At 31.6% G+C, this 21,118-nt stretch overlaps 1 protein-coding gene across 1 annotated transcript in view; it reads right to left on the reverse strand.

Annotated features, from left to right (window-relative positions):
- Positions 1-782: 782 nt before the first annotated feature.
- Positions 783-21,118, reverse strand: part of LOC114337502 (calcium-dependent protein kinase 6) — a 182,621-nt gene continuing 162,285 nt past the window's right edge. Inside the window, exons 7-8 of the mRNA XM_050648381.1 lie at positions 1,011-1,171; positions 783-948 (exon numbers count right to left, since the gene is read on the reverse strand). Coding sequence (XP_050504338.1) covers positions 843-948; positions 1,011-1,171 — 267 coding nt within the window. The 3' untranslated portion in view covers positions 783-842. The remainder of the gene's footprint in view (positions 949-1,010; positions 1,172-21,118) is intronic.

Below are 21,118 nucleotides of genomic sequence, written 5' to 3' on the forward strand. Positions count from 1 at the left end.
AATTCTTACGGAAGTGACCTGGCATCTTGCATCTAAAGCATGTCCATTTGGCATCGTATTCTGTAGTCTGTACTTCTCCAATTTCCGCGAAAATTTTGATTTGCTCGGGTCCTTTCGTCTTCTAAAGGTTCGTATTCTTGGGCTAAGTCTTGCAATTCCGATAAATTTTCGAAGTCCCGGCGGCGAGCATAAAGCTTATATCATGGCAGCATATTTTTATATATCCTTTCGAGTTCTTGGTTTCTTGAAAAAGATTCTTCTCGTCTGATTAATGTTTGAATATTCGTGATATATCTATCCACTGGCCTCCGGTCCGCTGGCCTCCTTAAATATCCCTCTGCCTGTGCTATTTTGGAAAAGTGGAAATTAGTGGGGCGTCTGCGCGGATTGCGGAACTCATACGGTTCTAGTGTTGGTGCGTGTTCGCGGCGTATCATTACAATGGTATAAAGCCAACTACAGGAAAACTTTTCCTCGTGGATTATTAGTGCAGTGCCATGCATCAACATCCAAATAAAATTAAGATGAAAAACATGACCTCTCTCTGAAGTTACTACTTTTTAACAAATAGAAATATGCAATAAGGTTTTTTATTTTCCAAATTGTTTTTTTACTAGCTGTCGATCTTTGGACGATTGAATTTTACGTGGAAGGTCCCACTTAATATGAGTCTGAGCACCACTGCATCACAATTGTCCACTTTTCGAAATATGATAAAGTAATAACAATAAAAGTGAAGAATTAGGTACTTCTGTTGTATCTGGAAATTTTTTAAAAAATGATTAATACTATAAAAGCTTTATTAAAGTAATATTAGTATGTGTGATATAATAAAAAATGGTTTAAATTTTTGTATTTTGAAGAAACGATTTTAGTTCAGTAGAATCCTTCCTGGATCCTGGATTTGCGGCGAGCATAAAGTTGGTTACAAATAGCTTCAACCGGTCCCTAAAATATATAAAATGTTATCGCTTAATTACATTTTTTTCTTTAATAAATATTGTCCTTACGTGATTTCATCTCGACATAACCTAAACGTCTCGCTCCGTTTGTTCAATATAATTTTAAAATAACATCCCATAGTCCAGACATCAGTTTTGTATGTGTACGTGTATGTTTTCGTTCCACGCCATTCCGGAGCATCAAACAAACGACGTGTCAATGTCGGCACCTTAAAAATATAACAAACAATAATAGTAGATTATATTATTATTAATATCAAATACTATTGACTGTAATACAACCAACTCCCACAGAAATCTTGAAGCACGTTGCCACTAGCGCCACTGTCGGCTTGCGGTAAAACTACGTTGTGACAACGTAAACATTCAAATTTAATTTTATAAATTTTTGAATAACAAGCTAATTTTGCTAAATTAAATTAAAATAAAAATAGTTCAAACACTTAATTATACAAAAACAATAATAAAGCAATTTTATAAATGTAAGGTTAGATTGCCCTGGTTATCACCGTAGACCACCTAGATGGCGCTATTTTTTTGCTTCCTCAAATGTAATGGGAAATGTCAAGATTTGTATGTATTACAGTCCATAGTATTTGTTAATATATAGACATCAACTGATCTCGAGATCTGAGACATCAACTTTACATCGTGCAATCTGTGCAGCAGATGACGCAAGGGTAAAAAAATGCGCATAAACCACTTATAGTTCTTTCCATAGCATAGACATAATAAGGATAGACAAGGCATACTACATCGCGGGCAGTCGATCGGTTTTCTATCTATCTCTTTTTACCAAGCGATCTCACTCATATGACAGACAAAGATGGCTAGACCACTAAAAGTGAATATTGACCAATGATGTCCTTGATATTGGCGTTACAGAGCGGCCCATACCTTACCTTATCTACTCATATTGTATACAGAATGCTTGAAAGGGGCAACTACAAGTTATACTGGAATCGTACTGTGCTCAAAGAGCAATGAGTGGCACACAATAGACGGAATATAACATAGGCAAATAACAATGGATATGGTTATACCTAATAGTAATAATCTGCGTGTTAAATACAGTGGAACCCCGATAAGTCGGTCCCGGATAACCCGGAAGTCCGGCTGCCTTTTTTACCGAGAAATAAACAATACTGTAAACAACTGTACGTAATTTAGATGTACTGTGCATAATGTATTTCATGTTTCTGCAAACGTAATGTAGTTTATCTAGAAATATGTATTCCGTATTTTATTAATTTTTACCATATTCTCCGGCTAACCCGGATTTTCGATAACCCGGATCGGCCGCGGTCCCGATTAATCCGACTTATCCAGGTTCCACTGTAGAACGAAGAGATCGCCAAGTATAGAGATCTCGAAATTCAAAAAAGGAGACAATTGAGAATGGAAATTACCCAGACAATATCTATTACTTATTATTTCTACTACTGGAGTCATTCCGAAGAACTTTCTAGAAAACATAAAAAATGCATATCTTGGAACAATGATCAACTCCACAAATTATTACTTCCAGGATAGTTGGAGAGACAGAAGCGGATTTTGTGCGTGATAAGTAATATGGAAAAACTATACGGGGATATGATGAATTAGTTGTGTACATGACTTTCCCCAACGACCGGAAACCAGAGTGGGGACCGAGGGTAGTTATAAGGGGTCAAAGTCTCGGTTTTTATTATTTTTTTTGTGACGCACATGATCGAGATAGTGCACCAAAATTTGGAAATAAGTAGGTTATGACGTAATTAAGTAAAATATTTAGGGGCGGAACGCTGCGTGGCCGACAAAAGGGGTGGGGTAGGGGTGAATATAAACAATATAAAGGGTTTTTTGCGACGTTCGTGATTATAGTGCACCAAAATTTGGGAATAAGTAGACCATGACATAACTAAGTAAAATCCCCAGAGCCGGAAATCAGAGTGGGGGACAAGGGTAGTTATAAGGGGTCAAAGTCGCGGTTTTTGAAGTGCACCAAAATTTGCGAAAAAGTAGACCATGACCTAACTAAGTAAAATCCCCAGAGTCGGAAACCAGAGTGGTGGACGAGGGTAGTTATAAGGGGTAAAAGTTGCGGTTTTTATTATTTCTTTTGTGACGCTCATGATGAAAATTGTGCACCAAAATTTGGGAATAGGTAGGTCATGACGTAACTAAGTAAAATCTCCAGGGGCGGAACGCTGCTTGGGGTACAACGGGATGGTAGGCAGGGGTGAGTATAAAAATATAAGGAGTTTTTTTGCCGTTCGTAATCGACAAGTTCACCAAAATTTTAAAATAAGTAGAACATGACGCAACTAAGTAAAATCCCCAGAGCCGGAAACCAGAGTTAGGGATGAGGGCAGTTTTAAGGGACCAAAGTCGCAGTTTGTATTATTTTTTTTGTGACGGAGCACAACATTCGTCCCCCACGCAGCGTTCCGCCCCTGGAGATTTTACTTAGTTATGTCATGATCTACTTATTGCCAAATTTTGGTGCACTATCTCTACCACGAAGGCAAAAAAAAACCCGTATATTTTTATACTCACCCCTGCCTATCTATCTATCTATTAGCCTTGCGACATCCAATATTGGACATAGGCCTCCCCTTCGCTCCTCCATCTTTCTCTATCCTGAGCCATGTGCATCCATTTTGAGCCTGCTTGGTGTTTTAGGTCATCTACCCATCTCATCTGTGGTCTTCCTCTCTTTCGTTTATATGTCCATGGTCTCCACTCTGTAATAATTTTATTCCATCTTTCGTCTTTTTGTCTAATCGTATGACCGGCGAATTTCCATTTTAGTTTAGCTGTTTGACGAGTAGCATCTTTAACTTTTGTGATATTTCTTACCCAGGAATTCCTTTTTCTATCTGACAGTCTTACGTTGATCATTTGTCTTTCCATTGCTCTTTGTGTTTTCGCAATTCTGTCCATATTCATTTTTGTGAACGTCCATGTTTGACATCCATATGTCAGGACCGGAAGAATACATTGGTCGTAGATTTTCGTTTTTAGATATTGAGGGTATTTTTTATTCTTCAATATGAAGCTGAGCTTACCAAACGAGGCCCACGCTAACTTCGTTCGTCTCTTTATTTCTGCTGTTTGGTTGTCTCTATTCAATTTTATTATTTGTCCCAAGTATATGTATTCATTCAGTTCCTCTATTTGGTTTTGTTTTACTACGATTCTTAACTCATCCTCTTGATTTGTTATCACTTTTGTTTTGCTGTAATTCATATTTAATCCAACTTTACTGGTTTCGTGGTCTAGTTGTATTATTATTTGTAGTTGTTACTTGTCTGTAGCGATAATGACGATATGGTCAGCGTATCTTAGGTGATTTAAGTATTGGCCGTTAATGATGATTCCATATTCTTCCCATTGTAATCTCTTGAAAATGTCTTCTAGAGCTTGGTTGAAGAGCTTCGGCGAAATCGTATCTCCCTGTCTAACGCCCCTTTTGATAGGTATGTGGTGTGTATTCTGTTCAATTTGGATCGTAGTTGTGGCCTTACTGTAGTTATATATATTAGAGATTAGTTCTGTATACCTGTAATCTACTCTGCTATTGTGTAGTGATTGTTTCACTGCCCAGTGTTCTATGGAGTCGAATGCCTTTTCAAAATCTATAAATGCCATATATATGGGTATTTGGTATTCATTTTCACCCCTGCCTACCACCCCTTTATACCCCAAGCAGCATTCCGCCCCTGGAGATTTTACTTAGTTTCGTCATGACCTACTTAGTCCCAAATTTTGGTGCACTACTCTGGTTTCCGCCTCTGGGTATTTTACTTGGTGATGTCATGGTCTACTTATTCCCAAATTTTGGTGCATTATCTTCACGAACGTCGCAAAAACCCTTTATATTTTTTATATTCACCCCTACCCCCACCCCTTTGTCGGCCACGCAGAGTTCCACCCCTGGAGATTTTACTTATACATAGTTACGTTATGACCTACTTATTCCCAAATTTTGGTGCACTATCTCGATCATGAGCGTCACAAAAAAAAATAATAAAAACCGCGAATTTGACCCCTTATAACTACCCTCGTCCCCCACACTGGTTTCCGGCTCTGGGGATTTTACTTAGTTATGTCATGGTCTACTTATTCCCAAATTTTGGTGCACGAATCTCAATCTCAATCACGAAGGTCGCAAAAAACCCTTTATATTTTTTATATTGACCCCTACCCCCACCCCTTTGTTGGCCACGCAGAGTTTCGCCCCTAGAGATTTTACTTATTTACGTCATGAACTCCTTATTCCCAAATTTTGGTCCACTATCTCGATCATGAGCGTCACAAAAAAAATAATAAAAACCGCGATTTTGACCCCTTATAACTACCCTCGTCCCCCACTCTGGTTTCCGGCCGTTGGGGAAAGTCATGTACACAACTAATTTAACATATTTTTTCTCCATATTACTTATCACGCACAAAATCCGCTCCCAGCTCTTAGACTAGGAGATAAAAATTGGAATAGGAAAGGCTAGAGCGAATTTTAACAAAATGAGAAAAGTGCTCTGCACAACAGATTTAAAGTTAGTGTTAAGAATAAGGTTGGCTAGGTGCTACGTTTTCTCGAATTTGTTTTACAGAACGGAAGCTTGGACCTTGAATGCGACATCAATGAATAACTGGAATTATTTATTGGTGGGTGTATAGAAGAATTCTGAAAATATAATGGACAGATCACGTCACAAACAAAAGAGGTTCTGAGAAGTATAAATAAAGAAATGGAAGTCTTAAATACAATCAAAACCAGAAAATTTCAATATCCCGGACATATTACATGTCCGATATTTTATACAACTTGCTACAACTCCAATTATGCAGGGAATAATAACAATAACAATGTTTATTTACTTCTCATTATGTCTCTTATATAACAAATAAATAGTTAGTAAATAAACAAAAAAGAAGAAATTCCCTGATGAACCAGAGGTTGTGTTCAGGGATTACATTATTCAAATATCAAATATTAACAATATATAACGCATTCTTTTTTTAATGTTAGGTCATCTGGCTTGTTCATAAATTGTGTGTATAGTTCACTTTTTTTATTAATCGATTTTACTAAACCATCAGTCATCCAGATATTCCTCTTAATCTCACATCGTTTTTTCATTATTTATTTTGTATTTTTATTGATTAATGAAATGAGTGTCTAAAAATTAATATCTGCCTTACAAAATTTTAGGATTTTCTGTTTTGCTTCCGAGTATTAACTCTTTCTTTGGTACCTGAAAAAGAGTTTTGTCTTGATTTTGGCTTCTTTCCTTCTTCGTGATCTTCGTTTTTGTTCTTTTCCACTCCTCTTAATAATTGTTTATGTTCTGTAATATTTTTCTTTTACAATCTCTTATTCTTTGATTTACCTTTATCAGTATCTGATTCGTTTGTTAGTTTTTCAGTCAGTGTAGTTATCATGTTAAGTTTTTGTTGTTGGGTAGCCTCTTTTTTCTGTGATGAATTTTTGGGCGTAGTTAAGGCACATTTTTTTTGCTTATACTAATTTGTATAAACCTATATACTGTGGTTAAGGCAAATTGTGAGAGGCTGTCTGCGAAAAATGTTATAGAACTTAGTGTTGTTGGTGTTTCTGGTACACTGTGTTCTGTGTTTAGGTTTTTCTGATTGAACATCATCTTTATTTTCATCCTTGTCTATGTTTCTCAAGTATTTGGCCGAATATTTTTCACTATTTATGATTAAATGTCTGCCACTAATTTTAGCATAAATTTTCTTTTCTCTTGCTAGTTTGTGTATTAAGAAGTTTATGATCTTGTCTATCCTCGTAGCATAGGTCGTGATTTATACAGGGTGATTGATTAGTAGGGTAAAGCTCAATAGCTCCGCTATAGTAATAGATAGCAATAAAAGTTAATAACAAAAATTTTAGCCACCTTTGAGCTTCACATTACAAAATTAGTTAGAATGTTACAGGGTGTTCGATAACACAGTGGCAGACCAAACTTATGTTTTTTAAATGGAACACCCTATATTTTATTTTAAATTCGAAATCCTGTTAACTTCTCCATCACAAAAATATAAAGGTTTGTTATGTTATACAGGGTATTTACAAAGTTATAACCAATTTTATATGAAAATCGTAACAAGTTCAACTCCCTGTATAAATAAAAATAAGCAAAACAACAATGGTTTATTAATGCCATATTTTTTAACGTATTGTCAAAATTTTCAAGAATGGTCGATATTGCTAATTTTCTTTATAACAAATACAGGGTGAGTCAAAACGAAAGTACATTATTTTCTCAGTAATTTTAAATGGAACACCCTGTATTTTATATCACTATTGAAAAGTACCATTACCGTACTTTAATTTTAAGATAACATTCCCTATGTCTAAATTTATTAGTTTTCGAGATATTTTCATTTTTTAATGGACCAGTAGCGTGGCCACCCAAATCACCAGAATTTAATAAACTGGACTGATTTTTTTGGGGTTACGTTAATAATGAAGTTTATAAAATACCTCCAACAACAAGGGATGAGATGAAAAATAGAATACAAAGTGTATTTCGATGTGTTAATTTACAAATGCTCCGTAGAGTAAGTAGCTCATTCAATGATCGTTTTTAGGCGTACATAAATGTGTTAGGAGATAATTTTGAACACCTTATGTAATTAAATATTAAAAATATTTTATTAAAAGTAGCTTCTAATTTTTTCCAACATGTTTTTTTGCAAAATGTATTACTGATAAATTATGTTTCGTTCTTTATTTGTTACATTGTTACATTTACATACAAAACTAGTGTTTAATTGTCTTCACAAAATATTGCATTTTGTGTTTGTGTGTTTTTTTGTAAAACTTATTACTAATTTTCTTTGTTTATTTGTTGCATTTACATAAAAAGATAGTTTTTAATTGTTTCAAAAATGTTGCATGTAGTGGTTGTGTTTTGTTTGTAAAATGTATTACTAATAAAATATTTTTATTTCTTTATTTGCTACAGTGTTACATTGATTACCGAATTGATAATCGGTAATCTTCAATTGTCAATTCAGTCATGGCTTACTTAAAATTTAGATAAATTTAAACACCTAAAATAATTTGCTCTGAAAAATGAAAATATCTCGAAAACTAATAAATTTGGGCATAGGGAATGTTATATAAAAATTAAAGTACGTTAATGTTACTTTTCAATAATGATATAAAATACAGGGTGTTCCATTTAACATTACTGAGAAATAATGTACTTGCGTTTTGACTCACCCTGTATTTGATATAAAGAAAATTAGCAATATCAATAATTCTTAAAAATTTTGACAGTAAATAAAAAATATGGCATTAATAAACCATTGCTATTGTGCTTATTTTTATTTATACAGGGAGTTGAACTTGTTATGATTTTCATACAAAATTGGTTATAACTTTGTAAATACCCTGTATAACATTACAAACCTTTATATTTTTGTGATGGAGAAGTTAACAGGATTTCGAATATAAAATAAAATATAGGGTGTTCTATTTAAAAAAACATAAGTTAGGTCTGCCACTGTGTTATCGAACACCCTGTAACATTCTAACTAATTTTGTAATGTGAAGCTAAAAGGTGGCTAAAATTTTTGTTATTACCTTTTATTGCTATCTAGTACTATAGCGGAGCTATTGAGCTTTACCCTACTAATCAATCACCCTGTATAAATATTGGTATGTATTTCGTAATTTACTACAGTTTTTTAGTATTATATTTTTCTTGAGATAAGATAGAAATTCAACTTTTACTGCATTTTTAGTCCCTATTTTTGTTTGATAAATATTGTTTATTTCATAAATTGACACTTCAACTTAAGCACCTAATTAAACAAGTTAAGTATTTCCGCAATTATATCTCCGTTTTCAGTTTTTTCTATTCCATATATAGGTCTGGATCCCGCGTATGAAAAAAAAGTTGATTAATAGCAAGCTGAAAATTTGTTAATAGCTTACGGGTGCCTAGTCGGACAAACTTTGATATATGGGAACACTGGAACAGGGGAAGTTTTAATTGTGGAACAGGTTAAAAATTTGGAACGGTCAGACCACGAAAACGGCACATGTATTTTGTCCGACAGAACAGACTTAAACTCTCCGAACAGAGATTAAACTCTCATGCAAAAATCAGACTGCTATTCATCACCAAATGGGCATTTTAATGAGTGGAACATGTAGAATATGTCAAATGATAGGAATTATGACAGGTGATAAATAGCAGTCTGATTTTTGCATGAGAGTTTAATCTCTGTTCGGAGAGTTTAAGTCTATTCTGTCGGACAAAATAAATGTGCCGTTTTCGTGGTCTGGCCGTTCCAAATTTTTAACCTGTTCCACAATTAAAATTGCCCCTGTTCCAGTGTTCCCATATATCAAAGTTTATCCGACTAGACACTATTAAGCTATTAACAAATTTTCAGCTTGCTATTAATCAACTTTTTTTTCATACGCGGGATCCAGACCTAATAGCTTAGCTATTAGTCGAGGAAATGAAGCATTTTGGCTCGCAATTTTTTCGTCCTGCATGGATTTACTTGAAATTTTCACAGAAAGTAGGGAATAGTACAAGGAGCATTTTCTATATCATGCCGCTGTACGCTAAAACCTTGGGGGTGGGAATTTTTTATTAAATTTTAACCGTGTAAATCGGTGTAAAACGTAAATCTGAGCAAAAAATGTATTTTACATTTTTTTCGTACAACTAATATTTTTCGAGTTATTCGCGGTTTAAAGTAACAGTTTTTCGACGAAAAAATCCACTTTTTTAGAGAGTTTTTTGAGAATAACTCGAAAAATATGCATTTAATCTAAAAAACTGTAGCTATCGAAATTGTGTCTTTTAGTAACACAAACCAAATTCTTTGTCTATAATATTTTTCCGACAAATACAAACCGAGGTACAGTATGTTAAAAGTTTTTTTCGTCAAATGTATAATTTGAAATATTCAAAGACAAATAACGGGAAAACTTTGCATTTTTCGAGGAAAACTTAAATAATCTTTTTTCAAGGATACAATTAGACCTTTCAAAAGAAAAAAAAAAAAAATGTATTTTACATTTTTTTCGTACAACTAATATTTTTCGAGTTATTCGCGGTTTAAAGTAACAGTTTTTCGACGAAAAAATCCACTTTTTTAGAGAGTTTTTTGAGAATAACTCGAAAAATATGCATTTAATCTAAAAAACTGTAGCTATCGAAATTGTGTCTTTTAGTAACACAAACCAAATTCTTTGTCTATAATATTTTTCCGACAAATACAAACCGAGGTACAGTATGTTAAAAGTTTTTTTCGTCAAATGTATAATTTGAAATATTCAAAGACAAATAACGGGAAAACTTTGCATTTTTCGAGGAAAACTTAAATAATCTTTTTTCAAGGATACAATTAGACCTTTCAAAAGAAAAAAAAAAAAATGTATTTTACATTTTTTTCGTACAACTAATATTTTTCGAGTTATTCGCGGTTTAAAGTAACAGTTTTTCGACGAAAAAATCCACTTTTTTAGAGAGTTTTTTGAGAATAACTCGAAAAATATGCATTTAATCTAAAAAACTGTAGCTATCGAAATTGTGTCTTTTAGTAACACAAACCAAATTCTTTGTCTATAATATTTTTCCGACAAATACAAACCGAGGTACAGTATGTTAAAAGTTTTTTTCGTCAAATGTATAATTTGAAATATTCAAAGACAAATAACGGGAAAACTTTGCATTTTTCGAGGAAAACTTAAATAATCTTTTTTCAAGGATACAATTAGACCTTTCAAAAGAAAAAAAAAAAATGTTTCTAGCATAATAAAAATTGAGTGACTTATGATCAAAAAACGGTCGGTACCTGCTTTTCTTTATGAAAAAAATAGTGAAAACAACCCTCTAACTACCGTCCTAATTAAAAATTTGTCTTCACCTTTCTGTAATTCCTTTTATATTTGTATTATCAATACACCCAAGAAGTTTGACCCATTTAAAAGGCCCAATTTTAGAAAAATTGCGAGTTTAAAGAAAAATTGATTTTTTGCAATTTCGTATTTTTCACCTTTTCTTCAAAATATCTCCGAAAATACTAGAGATACGAAAAAAAATGATGGATTACTAAATTGTAGCTTTTTTCATAGCTAAAATTTCCTAGTGCATAGATTTTCATTACAGTGAATAGATAGCGAGATATAGCTGTTTAAAATCTCTATTTACGAGCAAACACCCCCTTATCGAGCCCTTTAAACCCACCCTAATTAAAAACTAAGAGATCTTACGGAATTTAATTTACATAGTCTTATAGCTCTTCAAAAATCCTACAAAATCATTTTTGAAAAAACTTTTACCGTCAAAAATAAAGGAGCTATGATTATAAAACGAATTTTTTTTTCGAAAAATTCGAATAGTCCGCATTTTCAATGCATATGTTACAGTTGAAGTTGATTATCCAGTTGGAGTTGACTATTCCTAGTTCGAGTCAACTCAAATGGCTGGTTTCAGTAGTCCTGTCGCCAGGGGGGGTACAACGGCCTCGTTAATTCAGATGGACTTACCCAAATTTTTTTTATGTATTTTGACCCGTAGAACACGAATTTTTTGGGTAACAGTTGATCCGGATGTCGATAAGATTGTTATAGACCAAGAACTTGAGGAATCAAATAACAGCGATTTTTGGCAAAACAAAACAATATTTTGTATTTTTTGGGTCATTTTAAGCAAAACATATTTCTACAAGTTTTTTAGTAGGATGCACAGTGCACAGTTTTCGAGATAAACGCGGTTGAACTTTCAAAAAATCGAAAAACTGCAATTTTTAAACCCGAATAACTTTTGATTAAAAAATAAAATAGCAATTCTGAGCTTCGCTGGTGTCGCTCCTAGCGGTTACTAATTCAACTTTTACCGGTAATTTTTAAATTTATTATTTAATTGTTATCGCTTAATATTTACAACGCAAAAAAGTAATTAAATTGTAATCGATTTTTTTAAGATTTTTCTAATCATTTTGACGTTCTATTGATAAAATATCAATTTCTTACTTCGGATACTTTGACAATAATCGTGTAGATGGCGCTAAGAGTATAATAGATTATTTATAATTAGATATTACGGAACATTAAAAAAACTTAAATTCAGTATTTAAAACGGAAGTATATTTAAGGTAAAAATATATACCACAGCTTTGACCAACTAATATTGTTTATAATTAATGTTTTTAATTTTAATTTTAAATTAATCACTTTGACATTTATGTCAAATTTCCGGTAAACGTTTACAAACTTGTCACTACTGGCGTTCGCGAATTTGTAAATATCCCCTCTACGTACGAGCTCACAGCGTATACGCTCTGAGCTTCGCTGGTGTCGCTCCTAGCGGTTACTAATTCAACTTTTACCGGTAATTTTTAAATTTATTATTTAATTGTTATCGCTTAATATTTACAACGCAAAAAAGTAATTAAATTGTAATCGATTTTTTTAAGATTGTTCTAATCATTTTGACGTTCTATTGATAAAATATCAATTTCTTACTTCGGATACTTTGACAATAATCGTGTAGATGGCGCTAAGATTATAATAGATTATTTATAATTAGATATTACGGAACATTAAAAAACTTAAATTCAGTATTTAAAACGTAAGTATATTTAAGGTAAAAATATATACCACAGCTTTGACCAACTAATATTGTTTATAATTAATGTTTTTAATTTTAATTTTAAATTAATCACTTTGACATTTATGTCAAATTTCCGGTAAACGTTTACAAACTTGTCACTACTGGCGTTCGCGAATTTGTAAATATCCCCTCTACGTACGAGCTCACAGCGTATAGGAACAAATTGTAACTATTTCCTGCGTAGGTTCTGGCGGCCATTTTTATTTATAAACAATTAACTGTCAAAAATGGCATTTTCTCTTTTTTTTCAAATCAATGGAAAACAGTGAAACTTATGATTTTTTTAGTACAAATATCTTTGAGATTATGGAAAAAGCTTTAAAATGACATATTACAAAGTTTGATATATTTATTGTTAATATAATTGCGAAAAAAGGTGGAATTGCAAAAAAAAATTTTTCGCAATAAATGTTGTAAAAATTAGTGTACAGGTTTGAAATTTTTGTCAAATGAGGGTTCTTTGGTGCTTAATATGTGATAAAAATTTCAAAGCGATTCGTACAATTGTTCAAATTTTATTCAAATTGTTTATCCCAGAGAGCATTTTTTTTGCAATAACATAAGTCAGAAAAACATGACGTTAGAACCATTCCACAGGTGTCAAATGAAAGAGCATGATCTATATTTTTAACTTGGTTTAAAAAAGCGAATAAAAAATGCAATTATTAGTAATAAAATAATTATGCAAATGTATCGTAAATCTTTCCTTATAAACTTTTTGGATAACTTTTTCCAAAAAAATTAACTTTTTTACCCTGTTTTAAGTGCACAACTACCAAGTAATGTTATTTATAACATAATTGATAAAAAATTGTAATAAATATATATAATTCCTTATATAACAAAATAAAAAGTTTATAAGGAAAGATTTACGATACTTTTGCATAATTATTTATTACTAATAAATGCATTTTTTATTCGCTTTTTTTAAACCAAGTTGAAAATATAGCTCATGCTCTTTCATTTGACACCTGTAGAATGGTTCTAACGTCATGCTTTTCTGACTTATGTTATTGCAAATTAACTGCTCTCTGGGATAAACAATTTGAATAAAATTTAAACAATGAATGAATCGCTTTGAAATTTTTATCACATATTAAGCACCAAAGAGCCCTTATATGACAAAAATTTCAAAGCTGTATACTAATTTTTACAATATATATTGCGAAATTAATTTTTTTTTGCAATTCCGACCTTTTTTCGCAATTATATTAACAATAAATATATCAAACTTTGTAATATGTCATTTTAAAGCTTTTTCCATAATCTCAAAGATATTTGTACTAAAAAAATCATAAGTTTCACTGTTTTCCATTGATTTGAAAAAAAAGGGAAAATGCCATTTTTTGACAGTTAATTGTTTATAAATAAAAATGGCCGCCAGATCCTACGCAGGAAATAGTTACAATTTGCTCTTATAGGTATTACCTGTCGAAAAAACGCTTTCAGTACACTGGCTGCTCGAGTGTCATGGGAAAAACCTTATTACCCTGGACTATAATAACAACCTAATATCCTTATTTCACTTTCTTGTACTGGGTTTTTAGTTCGGCTTAAATTTTTCATATTTCATCGGTTAGCTTAATAACTAATTAGTTATCCAATTTACTTAATTGATTTACCATTTTAACATAATCGAACACTTTTATTACTTTCGAAAATCGTTAATATTTAATATTTTTTGAGGGAATTTTTTAAATTTCTGCTTTTCGATTTGACAATTGAAAAGAAAACAATTGACAGGGAAAGATTCAAGGAAAAAGAAGCATAGAAAGACGCAGAATATCGTGGCTGTGCAACCTGAGAGAATGGTACGGATGTACATCAAATAAACGGATCTACGAATATAAGAATCGGTGACAATTTTTTTCTTGAATCTGAATAACGGACTATTCAGCATATTTAAACAGATGTTTATTGTAACAAAATTTTGTACAGGGTGGTCAAAATATTAGATTGTTCTATTAACAAATTTCAGCTGTAATAACGTACTTGTTTTAAATGAAACACCCTGTTTTTTATTAGTCTATCGTATGGAAAATTTACTTAGCTTTCAATCTCGATTAGGATTTTCTATACCTATCTCCCTTTGTTTTTGAAATATTTAAAGATTTCCTAATTTGTAAGCTATAACAATTATTAGAATCCAGGATGTCATGATTATGTACAACACACTACCAAAAACACCGGCGATATACTTAAGATATTTTAGACAAGATGTCATTAAAATAAAATTTGCATTTTTATCTTCAATTCTTCAATCACACAAAGTGTTCTTATTTTAAATATCATATTCGGTACTTATTCCATTCTTTATAATGAAAGACATTTAAAAGATCTTTAATTCCATGTAAATGTTCTCAATATCCATGTTATTCGGTAAATACAAATTCCCATTATACCTTAAATTTGTTAACATAACCATCTAATATTTTGAACACCCTGTACAAAGTGCATTACATCAGTTGCAGTATTGTTCGATTACATCAGTAGAGGTTGAAAGAAGCTTCTCTTTGTACAAGCATATTTTTACTGATAGAAAACAAACCCCATTTTATTATAATAATAAATTAAAAAATATTGCACACCAGTATGCATATTGGCAGGGCCGTCTTAACCATACACGGCGCCAGGGTGCAAGATTCATCTTTGCGCCCTCTTTTGTCAGAAGATTATACAGGTTATAGGTACGCTAAAGTTAAAACTTATTATGTTTGCTTTCTTTATTTATACAGGGTGGGCCAAAGAAAACAGTCCACCTCGATATTTGGCAGTAGTTATTAGATTTTAAGGAAATGCCGAAACAGGTTAATTTTTATTTTTAAATTACAATTTTTTGATATACATTTTATACTAGTGACTTCATCCATCTGGGCATGATGACGTAATAGACGATTTTTTTAAATGGGAATATGGGTCGTGTGTGGTAGCTCATTTGAAAGTATGTTCAATTCTCTATTCAGCAATATAAACATTAATATCTTTATTTATACAGGCTTGGACAAAAAATAATTTTTGAATTAAATTAACTGGCAGAAAAAGAAGAATCTATGTAATTTATTTAACTTAAAATACATTCTATTGCTGTTAGTCCATGCGGTGAGACCGCTCCCGTCTGAAAAAATTTTTGATTCGGTTTCTTTGCGGATTCCTATTAAAAAATGTTCCCTTTAAACAAATCTGAAGCATGCCGGCCGAAATTTTTGGACAGAAATTGTTTAAACAATGTTTTTAAACAAATACAAAAGATCACCTTTTTTGAACCAGAAAATATTTTTTTAGGTTTTTTGGGTCATTCTAAACAAGAAAGTGACCTTGTCATTTTTCTCAAAAATTCATACTTTTCGAGTTATAAGCGATTTAAAATCTGAAAAATACGAAAATGCCAGTTGGCTCAGTCAGTTGGCTTTTACCTTTCTCTTTGTGAAGACAGAGAAATCAACTCAACCAGCCACATGCTTGTGGTATAGTCATATGGTGCCTTAAGGTATACCCTTTAAATTTCACCCATCGCCAGGGATTCATAAATAATATGCCAATGTAAGACCTTTGGTCGGCATTTTAAGGGTTTTAACCCATGTATTTTTGGTGGCTTAGCATGTAGAGCTTGCTTAGAACACTGATAATGCTCTCTTTAGAGCGAAAACGTTCTGTATTTTAATGTAGCCCTTTATTGGAGTTTTCAAACTAATATACCTTTTACACAGAAGATCTTTTTCTTCAATTTTTTGTAATTAATGGTATACACCCAGCTACAGGAAAATTTTTCCTTATGGATTTTATTTTTTCTATTTTCTAACAGCAGTACAATGTATTTTGAATTAAATACGTTACATACATTCTTCTTTTTGCGTCAATTAATTTAATTCAAAAATGATTTTTTTGGCCACCCTGTATAAATAATAATATTAATGTTTATATTACTGAATAGGGAATTAAACACCCTTTCAAATGAGCTACCCACGACCCCTATTCCCATTAAAAAAAATCGAAATATTTCTGCGTTTCCTTAAAATCCAGTAACTACTGCCAAATATCGAGGTGGACTGTTTTCTTTGGCCCACCTTGTATATTAAAAAACATAGTTTCAGTATTCAAAAAAGATCAATCTTATAAACTACACCATATTTTTTAAAGTATATCAAAGTCAACTTTTCTAGCTTTTAAGTTTGCAAAAGTTTTTATTGCTTCGGTGATATCTATTTTTACTTTCTTTTCTATAGGTACTTATTAAAGCCAATTATTTTTGATCAACTTAAGTTTAGACAAAGGACCTTTCTCCTTCAGCTAATTATCTGGAAGTGTTAAATATATCCTTAGACATGTAGAAATATTTAGGAAAACGGAGAGTAAATTATTTTAGAATACATATAACTTAAAATATCGAGTGGAGTTGTGTCTATATTTTTAAAAAATATTGGTAACAATTCTAACTCATGGAATAGATCTTCACCATCTATATCAGGTCTATTTCCAAGCGCTAGTTTTTTTTGTAAATTTAAACATTGTGTTGTTTTTTAAGTTTTCTTCGGAGTTTCTCCAAAACAATATACTTTCCATGAAAGAATAATTATAATTATGTTCCCTCAACATTTCAAATCTTACAAGATGGTGATTCATTGTCATTCGACATTCAATATTGGTCAAAATAGTATACGCGTCCCCTTTTTGAAATTATTGTCGGAATAATCTAAATGGGTTTCATATTTCATTTCCATATCGTAGGTGTGGTAAGCATTAATAGCCTTTGTAAAAAATATCGAAAGTGCACTTGTATGTTTTTGTTATTTGTAGTTTTTTTAAGGACAAAAGCGCAAGTTTGAGCCTGGCAAGTTTTCAGCTTGCGCCCCTTGGACTTGGCGCCCGGGTGCCTCGCACCCCTTGCACCCCCGGGTTAAGACGGCCCTGCATATTGGCATAAAAGTGCATATTTTATAGGCAAACAAGGAATATGCGCATATATGCGCATGTTTTGGCTGCATTATTCCGCCCTTTAGTAATGACTACAGAAAAGTTAAGGAGGTAAATTTGTAATGCCCGATTAGACATACACTAACTGTTCCCACAAATTTTAGCAGTGGCGGCTCGTGGCTTTAGGGACAAGGTCGACAAGGTTTTGTCTCCTCGGGTAGGTATGTCATCTAATTAAAAGGCTTCAATTTCATGGGAGATTTTTGGTTTCAGTTTATTTTTATTTTTTTAATTTTTTTTTGTTTTTTTCCTATTAATTTAAAACCTTAACCTGTTTTACATTAACTCTAGTCTATGTTGTTTAGAAGTAGCAATATGGGTTATAACGTCATTGAAAAATTTATTATTGTTTTGGAGAGATTTTAAACTTTTTGTTCTATTTTATTATTATTTTATTCATTATCTCTTGTTTCATAGTGTTTCGACAATACGTTTTGGCTCTCTTGAGACAAGAGAAATCCCGATCATTTGAGGCAGAATTTGCCCACATTTGAGAACAATAATTTATTAATTTCGGGAACGGTTTGTTGTACCTAATGAATTACAGTATATAAAATTATACATATTTTGTAACTTATCCCACCTTCCGAAAATATTTGACTCAGCATGTAAAATTTCATTTTCTTATTTTATTTGATTAAAGAATTATGGATAGTTTTTAATGAACTTGTCTAATAGATATTTTGAAAATTCTTTGTAGTCCAGGGCGCATCTGTTTTGAGATGGACGTTGAGAGGTGACTCAAATTTTTTTGCAGAAATTGCTTGAAAATAACTCAAATAATAATATTTGAGTTATCCTACCACTCAAAATGGTCCGGAACATTGTTTAAATAATCAAAATGTCAAAATATGAAGGAAAAATTCGATTTTTTACTGGTTTTTTGATTATAACTTTAAAACTATTCATTTCTAAGAAAAGTTGTACTGACATAAATTTTGCGTAATTGCATTTCCTACAATACAGAATTGGTTACAAATTTAAAAAATAGTCAACCTTGTTGCAAAATAGCAATAATTGCGAAAAAAACCATACAAAAACAAATATTCGCATTTTACGTTTTTCAACCATTTATGCTAGACTTAGGAGATTCATATTTTACCCAGAAAAACTATATGATATAGTGAAACATTACTGTTAATTTCATTAAGATCGGTTTAATAGATTTTGCAAAATAAATTTTGCAATCCAGCTTTCGCAAAAAAAATTCATTTTTTTAAAATGTTGCAGGACTGAAAATAAAGCAGATAGCAAGTTGAATTTTTTTGCTTATTGAAGTGTACTGTACCTTTTATTTGCAAAATTAAAATCGATTAATTACCACGGTGTCAGGAAAAATTTTTAAATAACATTAATTTTTGGTGCTACGCGCAGGACAGCGCAGGACAGCGGTGTTCGATTCACACAACTTGATTTCCACCAAAATTTCTTCCAATCTTTATCTAATATAATTTTCTTACTCTACATTTTGTTGTATTTTAATATTTTAATTCCACAAAAATCAAACTAATTTGATTATTGTTTGTGATATATTGTTTAAACAATTGCATATTTATGTTTAAAAATAATAAACTATTATTCTCTAAGTTAAAATATATGAACAAAGAAAGTTTTTGCTAAAAAAGTGTTATTTCAAAGGATAGAGTATGTGTTTTTCTTTTGCAATAAACAAATTTATTTATTTATATCGAAATGTAATAAAAATTAAAATGTATCAATCATTATCAAAGGTCATTGGAATGCCCAATCAGAGCAAACTATCTGCTGTCCTGCGCGTAGCACCAATAATTAATGTTTATTTAAAAAAATTCCTGACGCCGTGGTAGTTAATCGATTTTAGTTTTGCAAATTGCAAATGAAAGGTACAGTACACTTCTATAAGCAAAAAAAATTCAACTTGCTGTCTGCTTTATTTTCAGTCCTGTAATATTTTGAAAAAATGAATTTTTTTTGGGAAAGCTGGATTTCAAAATTTGTTTTGCAAAATCTATTAAACCAATCTTAATGAAATTTACAGTATTGTTTTACTGTATCATAAAATTTTTCTGGGTGAAATATGAAGGTCCTAAGTGTAGCATAAATGGTCGAAAAACGTAAAATGCGAATACTTGTTTTTTGTATGGTTTTTTCGCAATTATTGCTATTTTGCAACAAGGGTGACTATTTTTTAAATTTTTAACCAATTTTATATTGTAGGAAATTTTATTACGCAACTTTTATGTCAGTACAACTTTTCTCGAAAATAAATACTTTTACAGTTATAATCAAAAAACGAAGAAAAAAATCGAATTTTTCCTTAATTTTTTGACATTTTGATTATTTAAACAATGTTCCGGACCTTTTTGAGAGGGAGGATAGCTCAAATATTATTATTTGCGCTATTTTCAAGCAATTTCTGCAAAAAAAATTGAGTCACCTCTCAACGTCCAAATGTACTAATATTTTTACAGATGCGCCCTGGTCTATTGGCGTAACTTTTAAATTTTGAATCGTCAAAGAGGTAAATGACTTATAGTCCTGTCGCCAGGGGGGGTACAACGGCCTCCTTAATTCAGATGGACTTACCCAAGTTTTTTTATGTATTTTGACCCGTAGAACACGAATTTTTTGGGTAACAGTTGACCCGGATGTCGATAAGATTGTTATAAACAAAGAAGTTGAGGAATTACATAACAGCGATTTCTCGAAAAACAAAACATGTTTTTGTATTTTTTGGGCCATTCTAACCAAAAAATGTTCCTACAAGTTTTTTCGTAGGATGCATAGTTTTCGAGATAAACGCGGTTGAACTTTCAAAAAATCGAAAAATTGCAATTTTTGAACCCGAATAACTTTTGATTAAAAAATAAAATAGCAATTCTGCTTACCGCATTTGAAAGTTCAAGTCAAATTCTATCGTTGTTCTGAAGCTATTTCCTTGTGGCATTTTTATGATTAATTATTTATATGGGAAATAAGCCACAATTAAAATGAAAAAAATAATTTTATTAACGTTTCGACGCCCAAATCGGGTGCCGTTGTCAAAATACAAAATATTACTAAAATAAACTAAAGTGTTGTTGCTAAGCAAAAAAAAAATTCTTCTAATAATTTATTTAATCTCACTCATTTATATTGGCAATTCAGACATATATTATACATTTTAAAGTAGAAGACTTTAAAATGATATTGCCAATATTTATGAGTTGCGTTCCTGGGACGACTTACTGAAAGATAGTTCATTCGATTACATGAAAATAAAACCCCAACTCAAGAATATCCGTCATAAAAAATTATAGCATGTGATATGTCTTTAAAAAGACAACCAAATGCAACGACAGTAAAATTCTCGCGTTAGAGACTTCATAGTAAATCACAAGGGAAAACCAGGAAAAACCTTGTGATACTATCCCGACATCGTAAGTATTTGGTCTTACATTAATTTACTCTCAAAAAATAATACCAAATTCTGACTTGTAACATGTTTAAATTATAAATATTATTAATAATACTAGATATATAAGTAATACTAAAATATAAAATATGTACTAG

The sequence above is a fragment of the Diabrotica virgifera genome, chromosome 4 (genome assembly GCF_917563875.1).
Source record: "Diabrotica virgifera virgifera chromosome 4, PGI_DIABVI_V3a".
Taxonomy (NCBI): domain Eukaryota; kingdom Metazoa; phylum Arthropoda; class Insecta; order Coleoptera; family Chrysomelidae; genus Diabrotica; species Diabrotica virgifera.